The sequence below is a fragment of the Leucopleurus acutus genome, assembly GCF_964270905.1.
Source record: "Leucopleurus acutus genome assembly, chromosome: 7".
NCBI lineage: Eukaryota > Metazoa > Chordata > Mammalia > Artiodactyla > Delphinidae > Leucopleurus > Leucopleurus acutus.
In genome coordinates this window covers 106033442-106049196 of record NC_139150.1, presented here as the reverse complement: position 1 = coordinate 106049196, position 15755 = coordinate 106033442, and the positions used below count along the sequence as shown (strand labels likewise).

The 15755-nt window shown below is 42.2% G+C and overlaps 1 protein-coding gene across 2 annotated transcripts in view; it reads left to right on the top strand.

Moving 5' to 3' along the window:
* Positions 1-11004, top strand: part of INTS9 (integrator complex subunit 9) — a 109923-nt gene extending 98919 nt beyond the window's left edge. The window contains exons 15-18 of one of the 2 annotated variants that reach the window (XM_082842628.1): positions 7084-7182; positions 7885-8022; positions 9908-10039; positions 10899-11004. In XM_082842628.1, coding sequence (XP_082698754.1) covers positions 7084-7182; positions 7885-8022; positions 9908-10039; positions 10899-10958 — 429 coding nt within the window. In that variant the 3' untranslated portion in view covers positions 10959-11004. Of the gene's footprint in view, positions 1-7083; positions 7183-7884; positions 8023-9907 lie in introns of both variants that reach the window. The other variant, XM_082842627.1, reaches the window with a different exon arrangement.
* Positions 11005-15755: the final 4751 nt, after the last annotated feature.

The following is a 15755-nucleotide window of genomic DNA, read 5'->3' as shown; positions in this document are numbered from 1 at the left end:
TGCTGTTTCAAACTATAAATAATACTTTCAGAAACATTCTTTTACATAAATCTTTGTATGTGGAATGTAGATATAGAACTAAAAGTATCATTTGGTTTTGCCTGGGAAATGCATGTGGGACGTGAAGGGGTTAAAATCTGCTGCTGTTCTTTAGGTTTTGCTACTACTAATGGATGCTTGTTTCTCCCCCAAATGAAAGTGTGTCCTGTGCAGCTTCCTTGTAAATCCTCCCTCTTGGTCCCTGTAGCTGCAAAGTGGGAGAGCTGATGGGCATGCGCTAATAGAAAAATTCTATTTCTGGGGTGGTAGGTGGATGCATCCTCCTTCGCAGAGGTGTCTGGCTGAGTCGTCTTGTGAGCTCTAGGTAGACTTCCCTTGTGGCAGGGCTGCCACTTCAGAGAGTCTTCTTGGAGACAGAATTTATTCCTGGGGCTGCCCAGGGAGAGCCTCTCCCCTGCTTGGTTCCCACAGTGCTATCTGCAAACCTCCCAAGCCAATTCTTTGACTTTAAAGTTCTGCCAGACAACCTGACCTTTGATCCTTTGATGGGAACAATACAGTGTAGGAAGGAAAAGATTATTTATGGATGGGCATTGTCAGGAGCTCAGAGCACACATGCATCTCAGTGGGAACATTTCACACTGGTTTCATATGTTTTCTCTTTTTATCCCTTTTTTTTTTTAACTGAAGTATAATTGACCTACTGCTGTGTTAGTTCCTGGTGCACAACATAGCAATTTAATATTTCTATACATTACAAAATGATCATCACACTAAGTCTAGTTACTGTCTGTTACCATATGACTTTATTACATTACTGACTGTGTTTCCTGTAATGTACGTTTCATCCCTGTAAATCAATCTCTCTTACCTATTTCACTCATCCCCTTATCCCTTCCCCTCTGGCATCCACCTGTTTGTTCTCTGTATCTATGAGTGTATTTCTTTTTTTTTTTAATGTTTGTTCATTTGTTTTTTAGATTCCACATATAAGTGAAATCATGGTATTTGTTATATTATTTCACTTAGCATAATACCCTCTAGGTCTATCCATGTTGTCACAAGTGGCAAGATTCCTTTTTTTTTATGGATGAATAATATCCCACTGCATACACACACACACACACACGCACACACACACGTACATACACAGACCACATCTTCTTTATCCATTCATCTGTCAGTGGACACTTAGGTTGCTTCCATATCTTGGCTATTGTAAATAATGCTACAGTGAACATAGGGGTGCATATATCTTTTCAGATTAGTGTTTTGTTTTCTTTGGGTAAATACCCAGAAGTGGAATTGCTGGATCATATGGTAGTTCTATTTTTAATTTTTTGAGGAACTTTTCCATAGCAGCTACACTAATTTACAATCCCACCAATAGTGCACAAGTGTTCCCTTTTCTCTGCATCCTTGCCAACACTTGTTATTTGTTGTGTTTTTGATAATAGCTGTTCTGACAGGTATGAGGTGATACCTCATTATGGTTTCAATTTCCGCTTGCCTGATGATAGTGATGTTGAGCATCTTTTCATGTGTCTGTTGGCCATCTGTATGTCTTCTTTGGGAAAATGCCTATTCAGGTCTTCTGCCAATTTTTCAGTCAGGTTTTTGGGGTTTTTTTATGTTGAATTATATGAGTTCTTTGTATATTTTGGATATTAACCCCATCTGATATATTCTTTACAAATATCTTCTCCCATGCAGTAGGCAGCCTTTTTGTATTGTTGGTAGTATCCTTCACTGTGCAAAAGCTTTTTGTTTGATGTTGTTCCATTTGTTTATTTTTGCTTTTGAATCCCTTGTCTGAGGAGACATCCAAAAAAAAAAAAATTGGGGCTTCCATGGTGGCACAGTGGTTGAGAGTCCGCCTGCCAATGCAGGGGACGCACGTTCGTGCCCTGGTCCGGGAGGATCCCACATGCCGCGGAGCGGCTGGGCCCGTGAGCCATGGCCGCTGAGCCTGCGTGTCTGGAGCCTGTGCTCCGCAACGGGAGAGGCCACAGCAGTGAAAGTCCTGCGTACCGCAAAAAGAAAAAAAAAAAAAAATTGATAAAAGACTGCCGTCAAAGAGCATATTGCCTATGTTTTCTCCTAGGAGTTTTGTGGTTTAAGGTCTTAGATTTAAGTCTTTAATCTATTTTGAGTTTATTTTTTATATGGTATAAGACATGAGACTTTTGCATGTGGTTGTTCAGTTTTCCCAATAACATTTATTGAAGAGGCTGTCTTTTCCCCATTGCATATTCTTGCCTCCTTTATCATAGATTAAATGACCATATAAGCATGTGTTTATTTCTGGGCTCTCTATTCTGTTCCATTAACCTATATGTCTGTTTTTGTGCCAATGCCATTTTGGGTTTTTTTGGGGTTTTTTGTTTTTATGTGGTACACGGGCCTCCCACTGTCGTGGGCCCCTCCCATTGCGGAGCACAGGCTCTGGACGCGCAGGCCCAGCGGCCATAACTCACGGACCCAGCCACTCCACGGCATGCGGGATCCTCCCGGACCAGGGCATGAACCCGCGTCCCCTGCATCGGCAGGCAGACTCCCAGCCACTGCACCACCAGGGAAGCCCCTGCCATTTTGTTTTAATTACTGTAGCTTTGTAGTATAGTTGAAACTCAGAGAGTGTGATACCTTGGGCTTTGTTCTTCTTTCTCAAGATTGTTTTGGTTATTTGGTGTTTTTTGTGTTTCCATATAAATTTTAGAATTATTCTAGTTCTGTAAAAAATGCCATTGGTATTTTTATAGAGTTTGCATTGAATCTATAGATTGCCTTGGGAAGTATGGTTATTTTAACAATATTCTTCCAATCCATGAGCACAGTATATCTTTCCATTTGTTTCTGTTGTCATCAATTTCTTTCATCAGTGTCTTAGAATTTTCCAAGTATAGGTATTTTACCTCCTTGGTTAGATTTATTCCATGGTGTTTTATTCTTTTTGATGCAGTTGTAAATGGGATTGTTTTCCTAATTCCTCTTTCAGATAGTTTGTTGATACTGTATGGAAATGCAGCAGATTTCTGTATAGTGATTTTGTATCCTGCAACCTTACTGAATTCATTTATTAGTTCTAACAGTTTGGTTGTATCTTTAGATTTTCTATATATAGTATCATGTCATCTGCCAACAGTGACAGTTTTACTTCTTCCTTTCCGATTTGGATTCCTTTTATTTCTTTTCTGATTGCTGTGGCTAGGACTTCCAGTACTATGTTGAATAACAGTGTCAAGAGTGGGCATCCTTGTATTGTTCCTTATCCTGGAGGAAATGCTTTCAACTTTTCACCATTGAGTATGATGTTAGCTGTGTGCTTGTCATCTATGGCACATATATGTGCCCTATATTTAGTATGTTCCCTCTATACCCACTTTCTTAAGAGTTTTTATCATGATTGGATGTTAAATTTGGTCCAAAGCTTTTTCTGAGTCTATTAAGATGATCATGTGAGTTTTATTCTTCTGCTTGTTAATGTGGTGTATCCTGTTGACTGTTCCGTGAATATTGAACCATTCTTGCATCCCTGGGCTAAATCCCACTTGATCATGGTATATGATCCTTTTAATGTATTGTTGAATTCGGTTTGCTAATATTTTGTTGAGACTTTTTTCATCTACGTTCCTCAGTGATATTGGCCTGAGATTTTCTTTTTTGTGTGCTGTCTTTGTCTGGTTTGGGTATCAGGGTGATGCTGGTCTTGTAGAATGAGTTTGGAGGCATTCCTTCCTCTTCAGTTTTGGAAAGGTTTGAGAAGAATAAGTGTTAACTCTGATTTAAATTTTTGGTAGAATTCACCAGCGAAGCCAGCTGGTTCTGGACTTTTGTTTGTTATTACTGATTCAGTTTCATTACTGGTAATCGGTCTGTTCATATTTTCTGTTTCTTCCTGATTTAGTCTTAGGAGATTGTACATTTCTAGCAATTTATTCATTTTATTGGCTTGTAATTGTTCATAGTAATCTCTTATGATCCTTTGTGTTTCTGTGGTGTCAGTTTTAACTTCCCCTCTTTCATTTCTGGTTTTGTTTGGTCCCTCTCTCTCTTCTCTTGATGATTCTAAAGGTATATCAATTTTGTTTTTCTTTTCAAAGAAGTAGCTCTTAGTTTCATTGCTTTCGAATTTCTTCTGCTAACTTTGGGTTTTGTTTTTTCCTTTTCTAGTTCCTGTAGGGATAAGATTAGCTTGTTTGAGATTTTTCTTGTTTCCTGAGGTAGGCTTGTTTCACTGTAAGCTTCCCTTAGAACTGCCTTTGCTGCTTCCCACAGATTTTGAATCATTGTGTTTACATTTTTATTTGTCTCCAGGTATTTCTGAAATTCTTCTTTGGTTTCTTCATTGGTGCACTGGTTGTTGAGGAGCATATTGCTTAGCCTCCGTGTTTTGTGTTTTTTGAAGTTTTTTTCATGTAGTTGATTTCTAGTTTCATAGTGTGGTTGGAAAAGATGCTTGATATGATTTCAGTCTTCTTAAATCTACTGAGACTTGTTTAGTGGCCTAGCATCATGTGATCTATCATGGAGAATGTTCCATGTGCACTTGAAAAGAATGTATATTCTGCTGCTTTGGGCTGGAATGTTTTATATATTTATATATATATGTGCACACCATTTGGTCTAATGTGTCATTTAAGGTGTTTCCTTATTGATTTTATGTCTAGATGATCTATTCAACGATGTGAGTGGGGTGTTAAAAGTCTCTTAGTATTACTGTATTGCTTTCAGTTTCTCCCTTTAAGTCCATTAATGTTTGCTTTATAGATCATGGTGCTTCTGTGTTAGGTGTATATACATTTATGTTACATCTTCTTGCTGGATTGACCTGTTTATCATTATGTAATGCCTCTTCAGTCTTTGTTTCAAAGTCTATTTTGTCTGAGTATAGCTTTTCATTTCATAGAATATCTCTTTCCATCCCTTCACCTTCAGTCTGTGTCTCTCCTTATTTCTGAAATGAGTCTTTTGTAGGCCACATGTAGATGGGCCTTATTTTTTAATCCATTCAGTACTCTATGTCTTTTGAGTGGCAAATTCAGCCCATTCACATTTAAAATCATTATTTTATAGGTATGTACTTATTGCCATTTTCTTAATTATTTTCTGGTTGTTTTTGTAATACTTTTGGAAAAGTTAGCTAATAGTCTTATGGGAGTTCCGTTGTATGTAACTAGTTGCTTTTCCCTTGCCGCTTTTAAGATTCTTTAATTTTTGCCATTTCAATTACAATATGTCTTGGTGTGGACCTCTTTGGGTTCATCTTATTTGGGACTCTCTGGGCCTGCATGTCTGTTCGTTTCCCAGGTTAGGGAAGTTTTCAGTTACTATCTCTTCAAACAGTTCTCTGCCCCTTTCTCTATTCTCAAGTTCCCTATTATGTGAACGTTAGTGCACTTGATATTGTCCCAGAAGTCTCTTAAACGATTTTCTTTTCTCTTTTTTCTGTTTAGATAGGGTGATTTCTACTACTCTGTCTTCTAGTGTGCTGATCTGCTCCTTTGTGTCAACTAATCTACTCTTGATTCCTTCCAGTGTATTTTTTGTTTCAGTTACTGTGTTCTTCAGCTCTGGTTCTTCTTTATATTTTCTAACACTTTATTAAAAACTTCTAACGTCTCACTGTGTTCCATCCATTCCTCTCCCAAGTTCATTGAGCATCTTTATGATCATTACCTTGAACTTAGCAGGTCAATTGCCTGTCTCCCCTTTGCTCAGTTCTTCTGGGGTTTTATCTTATTCCTTTGTTTGTAACATATTCCTCAGTCTCCTCATTTTGCCTAATTCTGTTTTTATTTCTGTGTGTTAGGTAAATTGGTTACATTTCCCAATCTTGGAGAACTGGACTTTTGTAGGAGACGTCCTATGGGGCCCAGCAGCACACACCCCTCTGGTCACCAGATATATGCTCTAGGGTCACCCCCTTTGAGGGCAGAGCTGACTACCACAGGAACACTGGTAGGTGGGGCTGCCAGGTCACCTACCCAAGTGTGTGGGTCTTGACTCTACCATGTCTCTGCCCCACTCCTTCTCATTGTGACTCCTTCATATCTTTAGTTGTAGAAGATTATTTTCTGCTAGTCTTCCAATCATTCTCATCTATGGTTGCTATATCTACAGTTGTAATTGTGGAGTGCCCATGGAGGAGGTGAGCTCAGGGTCTTCCTACTCTGCCATCTTGGCCACCCCCCCACCCCCCGTTTTTTGGTTCATGAAATAGTCCTCACATCCGTTTGCCAGTCATTTCAAATATCCTCACCTGCTTCCTCTGCCCATTTGATACTGATCTTCATGTTTACATAAATGGCATCTTGCGTACTTTTTTTAATAAAGGAGGCTTGGATAGGTTGAGGTCTGCATGCGTTTAAGAACAGTAGTCAACTAAACTCGAGTGTTAGGGCCTCTCGTAAGATCACATGTCACTACTGGTGGCTGGGTTAGGGGACTCTGAAGTTGCAGAGGAACGGGTACACATCAGACTCGGGTGTTAGAGAAAGAGATGGCCCACAGGTAAAAGCTGTGTACTTCACCTTTGGGAGAAGTCAGATTCCCAGGAATTAGCTCAGTCAGTCCAAATGCTGCTGTCCCTGCCCTTCCTGCCTGTCATTAGTCCCCTGGAGAGGTGAAAGTCGGCACTTGGTGTATATTTTGAGTGAGGAGAAACCGTGTGTGTGTGTGTGTGTGTGTGTGTGTGTGTGTGTGAGAGAGAGAGAGATGTATTTTTGATTAAAAATGATTGTTCTAAGTTTTTTTACTTCTTAAAGTTATTTGGTCATTTTAGACTGCAGTGATGTAAATAAAAATTCAAAAGAAAACGAATAATGGTGATCACTAAAGGCTGTTTTGACATTTGACGTCTGGTACCGTTCCACCAGACTGGCAGGGGCACATGGTGCTGCGGGCCTGCTGGCCAGGGTGACCCTGACCCTGGGTGTCACCATCCAATCCTGGGCCGTGCACAGGGGTGGCACTGCTGCCCAGTGTGGCCTCCTAGCCCCCGCCTCTGCACAGCACGATGGCAGCACCCTCGTCCCCCCAGTTTACAGGGAGCCTGACTGAAACCCCTCTGTTTGCTCCCAGCTTGCAGACTCACTGGTACCCATGGAGATCAAGCCTGGCGTTTCCTTGGCAACCGTCTCGGCCGTGCTGCACACTAAAGATAACAAGCACATTCTCCAGGTATTGTCGGGGAGGGCGAGGGCCCTGAGATACAGCGGACCTGCGGGAAGAACCCCGTGCAGGTGGGGGCCCTCCCCCCAGCGCCTTGCGCCTCACTTCATGGCACGTGTGCGCCTTGGGGGCAGCTCTTTGGGCCCTTGTCTTCACCCCCGCCCCGAGAAAAACCCCCTTCAGGGTTGGGCTGTGTTGCTCTTGTTCCTCTGCATCACGTGCGCCCATAGCGGCCACTTAAAGTGCGCTGGACCCCGGGCCAGGGCCCTACCGGGTGTTGTCTTATTTAATCCTCACAAAGTTCTCTTTACTATCACCGTCTTAGAGGCAGTCTCTCTGCCCTTCATTTTCTTGACAGAAGGACTGTAGCCAGTCAGTCTGACCCCACAGCCAGTGTTCTCGGAGCTGCTGCCCCTTCATAACCGACACGGGTTATGAAGACCTTACGCAGACAGCACTGAGTTGTCAACTGAAAATTAAGAATAGATTTTGATAAAAGGAAGATATCTTTGCCGAATAAGGTGTTAATTCTATGTGGATAGTGGGCTTTAGCTTGTGTGCATCATGTGGAAATCCAGCTGGAGCCCCAGCTGATGGTGACCCTGAACGCAGGCCCAGGGCCCTTCCAGGAAGCGGGTCCCGTGGGCCGGGTAGCTTCACTCGGGCTCCCGGGTGACTCCTTGATGAGATCCCTGTTTTCCTCCCACCCAGCCCCCGCCCAGGCCTGCCCAGCCCACAGGCGGCAAGAAGAGAAAGCGGGCCAGTGACGACATTCCAGACTGCAAGGTTTTGAAGCCTCTGCTGAGCGGCTCTATCCCCGTGGAGCAGTTCGTGCAGACGCTGGAGAAGGTGAGCGGGTGGGGTGCGCCGTCTGAGGCCCCGCGGCCCCGCTCCCGGGAGCGCGTGCTGCCGCTGTTCGCCGTCTCCACCGTCTGCGCTGCTGGCCCTGCAGCATCTGCTTGCTCCTCGGTCATGGCGGGGACAGAACCAGGCGAGGGCCACGGAGACTTAGAGGAGAGCGGGCCCCCCTTCCCCCCAGCACCAGGCTGCCCCCCACCCCCACTTCTCGTGGGAACCAGACCAAGGAGGGGCCTTTCTTTCTTCGAGGACGTAGCTGTGACAGATGGGGCAGGGGGACGGCCAGGAGAAAGAAGGGTCTGCCCCCTCTAGAGCCCCACTTTCCTATGAGAAGACCCCTTGCTGTCAGAGCTAGCATGGCCAGGTCAGAGGAGATACGAGTCTCGGGCGAGACTCGGGGGCACAGGGGTCACTGATGCCAGATCCGCAGGCACTCAGGAAGCAGAGCCAGCAATTCCCAGACCGGGTGGGAGGAGAGAGAAGCAGGCAGTCATTGTGGAGGATGGTGGTGCCTGCACTGGCTCAGCGGCCATCCCGCCCCTTGTCCCTGCTGGCTGCTCCCCGCAAGGCACAGATTCCATGACTACAAGTAAAAAGAAAAAAGTTGAACCTGAAAAGATTTTGTAATTCTGGCTTTAGTCACAGGACTTCAGAGATCCCTGTTTTGGCATCAGAATTATAGAATCCTTTATAGAAAAGAGGAGGAATTGGCTAAAGATAATATTATTCGTGTTGCTTCTTGCAAGAAGAACTGCAACTATAGTAGATCATTACAGGAAAAGAGACTTTCTTCTGTTAAACTGTTTACTGCCTTTTGTCCAAACTAAATAACTCAGCCGCTGAGTTCTTTCAAATCTTAAAAGCTTTCTCTTTATTGAGAATTGTTTTCTTCAGTAGTCGTTTAATTTTCCCTGAAGGGAGGGCTTTCCCCGAGTTGTGTGGCTCTCCTGGCCCCTAGTGGCATGGGGACACCCGTGGGAATTACCCCAGGGAGCTCCATGCGCCGTGATCACACCAGTAGCAGCTTCCTCCCGACCGTGCTGCGCCCCCCGGCCCTGCTGGCGGGACCCACGCTTGACTTGTTTCTTAAAATCTTCAGACAGCTTTTGCTATCCCAGAAGGATTTTGTTTAGCTCTTCTGCCTGGGTGCTCGGGAGTTGACCCCTAGGCCCCGACCCTAGCTACTCCCCCCACCATTTCTGCCCCACCTCCTTTGCAGGAGGAATATCTGTGGCTGCCCCAAACTACACGGGAGATTTCCAGAGCCACGTGTGGAGAATCTCCCTAGGTCACTAGCCTGGGTCCTTTCCAGGCAAATTAGTCCTCTTTCCATTTCTTTTCTTCTTTCTCAACTTGACATGTGGTGTGTAAGAAAATTCTGAATTAGCATTGGAGGTGACCCTGGAGAAGTATTTGATATGCTGCCTTATCTGTCTTCTCCCTTGGGAGGAATTTGCCACATCAAAAGGTCAGTGGTATCTTGCTGTGAAGAATGGCATTTTCCTGGGACAGGATGGAGTTTTACCAGGGACCACAGGCGTGGTATGGAGGCTGGTGTGGAACAGCCTGGCATCCCAGGCTCCTGAGCTCAGGTGCTTAGATGTGCTCCTCAGATAAAAGCTTAAGCAGGTTGTGGGAATTCTGCTGTGTTTTGCATGAGATATTTGCATGTTTGGGGGCTTCAGTTTGAATTCTGTTGCTGTAGCTGGTCCTGTGATTAGTCTGTAGAATTGTACTGAGTGTCCAAAATGCCAGTTTCTAGGATGTTCAGTTTAGCCAATTCTAGGAAGCGTGATTTTAGAACTCTCAGTTGCTGAAATATCCTCTGGCTTCTCAGAGCACCCAACATCCTCCTGTCCCTTTTCTTTTGGAGCAGCATGGCTTCAGTGATATTAAGGTGGAAGACACAGCCAAGGGCCATATCGTCCTGCTACAGGAAGCTGAGACACTCATCCAGATCGAGGAAGATTCGACCCATATCATCTGCGACAATGACGAGATGCTCAGGGTACGGCTGCGGGACCTTGTCCTCAAATTCCTACAGAAGTTCTGAGTGGAACACGAAAGCCATCTCCGCTTCCCTGAGACCCTGCTGCAGTCCTTCACTGTGGCTGCCCAGCACCCAGCGGAGGAAGGCCATGCAGCCTGGCAGGTCTCTGTGGTGGTGGTCTCTGGCTTGAGCAACATTCTCAGGAGTTACGGCCAGAATCTCCCAGTCTGGCTTCTTGGTACTGTTTCAGGCAAGAGCTTTTCCTTTAACCTTCAGCCTCGTCTTCTTCCCAGTCCTGCCTCTCTCAGGTAGCCAGGCAGGTGAGGCAACAAGCCGAGGAGAAGGCTGAGAGCTACAGCAGCTTTCCAGGAGGTTAATAGCGGACGGAGAGGTAAAAAGATGAGGACTTGTGACCTGTTTTCAGGTTTCACAGGCCTTGGGCAGGGGAACTAGTCTTTGAGTTTGTTTTATTGTCTACAGTGCTGTACCTGATAAGAAAAATGATCCCCCAAAATTAGCAAAATGAACCCATCTATCTGTATTTTACAATGTGAGCTCATTTTGTTAATAAAACTTATTTTTTATAGAAGTAGCTGTGTTCTGGTAAACCTACAATTTATATAGCCATTTAGTATCTGAAAGAATATGAAAATATACAGAACTGAACTGAGAAAACACCACAGCAAATTTTAGTTTGGTATGTGCATTAGTATATTTCTTAAATTGTACGAACGGGTGCTTAACTTCATCTGAGCTGTGTCAGTATGAGAAACACCAGCACAGAGCGCTGACACTGACCTTGACCTTCTGGGGGAGGGCCTGAACCAGCATCTCAGGCTCCACCCACAACCTCCGCTCACCACTGCTTCTCCCACAGATGATCAGGATTCTCCGCATTGCGCTGAGCAGTAAACTCAGATGCCTGTGCCTGAAATAATGGAATTGCTTAAAACAGGTATTTACCAGATTACATCAACTCTGAGATAGCAAGTATTAAAATGTGGAGAGTAGCATACAAGTCTTAGAACTGGCCAGCAGTAGAAGTAGACGCTTACCGTCTTTTCGGACCAGTTGAACCAGTTGAAATTCAGTCGGAGGTCAGTCCAACCTGGCCAGCAGCAAAGCATCACAAAGGGCTTTAGTGACCCAAGAACTGTAACACTATAGAACTACTTCCTCAGGTTTCATGGAGAGTTGGCTGTCAGTTCTGTCTCTGGAATGGACATGTCAGTGGGAAGCAGTTCTTCATTAGAGGAGGAAAAAGGCAACTTCATTTTTGCCATCTCCAACTTTGCCAGCCTTGGGCCCAGGAATGGTTCAACCGTTCTGTTTCCCAATGTGCAGGTCAGTCCAATCGAGGGGCCCAGGGTGTGTCTACAGAATAAACTTCGGGAGAGGATTAACATTACAAGAGACGGACATGCCATGGTTATGAAAATTTAGTTTTGTTTTTAGTAGGAGAATTGTAAATATGCAGCACATGTAGGCATACTTCCTAATAAAACTTGAGAGAAATCAAGTTTTTTAAAGTTTTCTTAACATCTTGAAAAATGCAAATGCAGTATGAAATAGAAAAATCAAAATGGTTATTTTACTTAAATGTTCCAACAATGATAGGTCCAGGAATGACCTGGATTTGTCCAAGTTGGATTTCTGTTAAGGGCTTGATTAATCCCAGGGGATCAGTGAGAGGTGCTTGAGAGGTGGTTACTAAAGAGGCAAACAGTCCATAAACTGATGTGCAGGAAATAAGAAATGATGACGGTTCTAATTGTCATTACCACCTACTTCATGGCAGAAGCCAGAGAGAGGAAGAAGCAAAGAATCATTTGTTAGAGCGGAGAAACCTAGAGCTGGCCCTCCCAAGTATTAGGAGAGAGCAGTTATGAATAACTCTACCTAGAGTTCAGGTATTTGGATACCAAACCAGGTTGGTGAATAGAAGACCCAGAAGAAATGGTGGGACCTGCTGTTAGCGCTAGAATTATACCACCCATAGTGGCTTTGTTATTTGGAAATGCAGCCCGCTGACTATTCACACCGATCTGGGGAAGAGACTGACATTTAGAAAAATTTCTACTCATAAGCCCAACAAACGCCTAATGATTAAATAGTAACTGAAAAAACATTAGAAATAGTGAGGAGGGACCTGATTTTCTTATTTCTTTTGATCTTTCTGCAAAGTAGTATATCTATTGCTGTGTAGCAAATTAGCCCAAAATTTAGTGGCTTAAAATAGCAAACACTTCTTATCTCACTGCTTCTGTGGGTCAGAAATCTGGTGTGGCTTAGCTGGGCGCTCCTGGTTCAGGGGCATCTCTCCACAGGGCCACAGTCAAGGCGCTGGATGAGGAAACTGAGGTACAGCAATTAACCTTCCCCAAAACCCATCGCCAGTAAGTGGCTTCTGCCTTACCTTAACATCGTGTGTGAGCACCAGGGGTCAGGAGCTGGGGAAGGGACTTGAGGCGTATCGTCCATTTCTTTTTAAGTAATGGTAACAACTCTTTGTCGTCTTGACCCCTGGAGAGCTTGAAGCCTTTGGGCCTCACCGTTGTCCTATAGAGGCGGAAGTTGGCTTTTCCAAACTATAGACATACCTTGGGGATATTGCTGCTTTGGTTCCAGACCACAACAATAAAGCACATGATCACAATAAAGCAAGTCACATGGATTTTTTCATTTCCCAGTGCATATAAAAATTATGTTTATACTGTAGTCTATTAAATGTGCAATAGCATTATTTTTTTTTAAAAAGTGTACAGACCTTAATTTTAAAATAATGCTGCTGGGGAAATGGCACTGATAGACTTACTTGATGCAGGGTTGCCACAAACCTTCAATCTGTTAAAAAAAAAAAAAAAGCAGTATCTGCAAAGCACAATAAAATGAGGTTTGCCTGTACAGTGAAGTATCAACAGAAATGAGAGTGCAGAAACCTCCAAAGCTGTATGATCATATATTCATGTGAGCCAAGCAAACTGGTGAGGAAAGGGAGCTACTTTCCTTTGGCCCAAGTCCAGTTTTTCCCCTACAGCCATGAGGAAAGTTGAATGCTGTCTCATTGTTTTCATGCCATACTGTGGGAAGGTAGAAAACCTCTGATGTCCCCAAATTCACTGCAGTGGAACTATGGGTAAATTACTCTTTTTCAAACCTAGAATGAGGTAAAAATAACCAACTACAGTTCTGACAGAAGTCGCAACTAAATTATGGAGATAGGCAATGTAGAACTGAGCCAAACATGTCTAATCTTGCAGGAGGCTGCAGCCAACACTGTTCTTGGATCCCATTTTAGGTTTAATCACATCATAGAGGCATTTTACCATCTATAGATTCAATGCCATCCCTATCAAAATTCCAATTGCATTTTTCACAGAAGAAAAAAGTCAAATTTGTATGGAACCAGAGAAGACCCTGAATAGCGCCCCCCCCAAAAAAAAAAATCATGAGAAAGAAGAACAAAAGCTGGAGGCACAATTCCTCATTTTAAGCTTTAGTACAAAGCTATAGTAACCAAAGCAGTATGGTACTGACAAAAATAGACACACAGGCCAATGGAACAAAATCAAGGGCCCAGAAATAAACCCACACATATACAGTCAACTAATATCAACAAGGGAGCCAAGAAGACTCAATGAGGGAAGGACAGTCTTGTCGGTAAGTGGTGTTGGGAAAACTGGATAACCACGCACAGAAGAATAAAATATCTTACACCACTCATAAAAATTAACTTGAAAAGGAATAAAGACTTAAATGTTTAAGACCCAAAACTAGAACTACTGGAAGAAAACGTAGGGTGAAACCTCCTTGACATTGGTCTTGGCAACAGTTTTTTGGCTCTGACACCAAAAGCACAAGCAACAAGAGGAAAATAAACAACTGGGACTACATCAAACTAAAAAGCTTCTGCATAGCAAAGGAAACCAGCAAAATGAAGAGGCCACCCAATGGGAGAGAATGTTTGCAAACTATCTGATGAGGGGTTAAGAGCCAAAATATATCAGGAACTCATACAAATCAATAGCAAAAGAAGTGGGCACAGGACTTGAATATACATTTTTCCAAAGACATACGAATGGGCCAAAAGGTACATGATAAGGTGTTCAACATCACAAACCATTACCATACACATACACAATGCAATATTATTCAGCCATAAAAAGGAAGGAATTCCCATCTTTTACAACAACATGGGCATTATGCTAAATGAAATAAGTCAGACAAGCACTATATGTTCTCACTCATGTAGAATCTAAAAGAGCTGAACTCAAAGGATAGAGTAGAATGGTGGTTGCCAGGGGCTAGGATAGGAGGTGGGGAAATGGGGAGATACAAATGTCCAGCTATAAAATGAATAAGTTCTAGGGATCTAATGTACAGCATTGTGACTGTAATTAACAATGCTGTATTATATACTTGAAAGCTGTTAAGAGAGTAGATCTTAAAAGTTATTACCACACAAAAAGGTAATTATGTGACAGGATAGAGTTAACCTTATTGTAGTAATCATTTCTCAGTGTATATGTGTATCAAATCATGTGTACACCTTAAACTTACATATGCTGTACGTCAATAATATCTCAATAAAACTGGGAAAAAATTACATGTATTAAACTTAAGCATTTTTTGAGTCATAGGACCACAGATCTTTGAAAGGTGTTTTGCCCACATCTTGTCATAAAACATGTGGAGTATTTCTTCTCTCCCTTATATTGTTATCTGAGGCCACTGAAAAAAATAGGGGTGTATCGTCTGCATGATAATTCTTATGTTAGCAGAATTTATCCTTTACCCTTCTCTACGATAAACCACAATAGTAATTTCTAAGGCATTTATAAGTCTTCATGACATACAACTATGCAATCAGTCACAAATGAAAACTCACTTTAATGCACATCATTACAGTAATTTGGGGTTACTAAACACACCAACTAAAAGTTTGATAACATTTTTTAGAATATCTAATATAAATTTTTAATCTAGTAACTAATTACTGCTGACAAGATTTTGAAAATAAAGAACTTTGTTCTTTATTTTTGTTACAAAGTCTTTTCCAATCATCTATAGACCCTTCCAGCCATCAGTGAGTATTTATTAAGCACCTATTATATCCTGTGCATTGTGTTGTCTCCGATGACTTTTAACTCACCAGAATAACAGACAAAATACAAGTTTCTCCCAAACTTCTCACAAGTATAGAGAAGCAGATTTCCAGGAACATGAGCAAAATATTGTTTAAATAGAAAATCATACATAGAATTAATAAGTTAGCAAGATTGCAGAATACAAGGTTAATATACAAAATCAACTATTTTATATATTAGTAATAAATAATTAGAAAAAGAACTTGTTAAAAAACAGCAGTTCTACTCTTAGTAGTGTGAAAAGACACAGGAATAAACTTTTGAAAAAAATGTGTAAGATCTCTACACTAAAAGTCTCAAAATTGTGATGTGATGACAGAAATTAAATAAGATCAGAATACATGAAAAGATATATCATGTTCATGGATTAGAGACTCAGTATTATTAGTATTTCAATTCTACACATTGATATACAGATTCAATACAATCTCATCAAAATCCCAGTGGCTAACAAAAAAAATGGTTTTTTTTTTAAATGGGCAAAGGACTTGAATAGACATTTCTCTGAATAAAATATACAAATGGCCAATAAGCACATGAGAAGGTATTGAACATGATTAGTCATTAGGGAAATGTAAATCAAACTG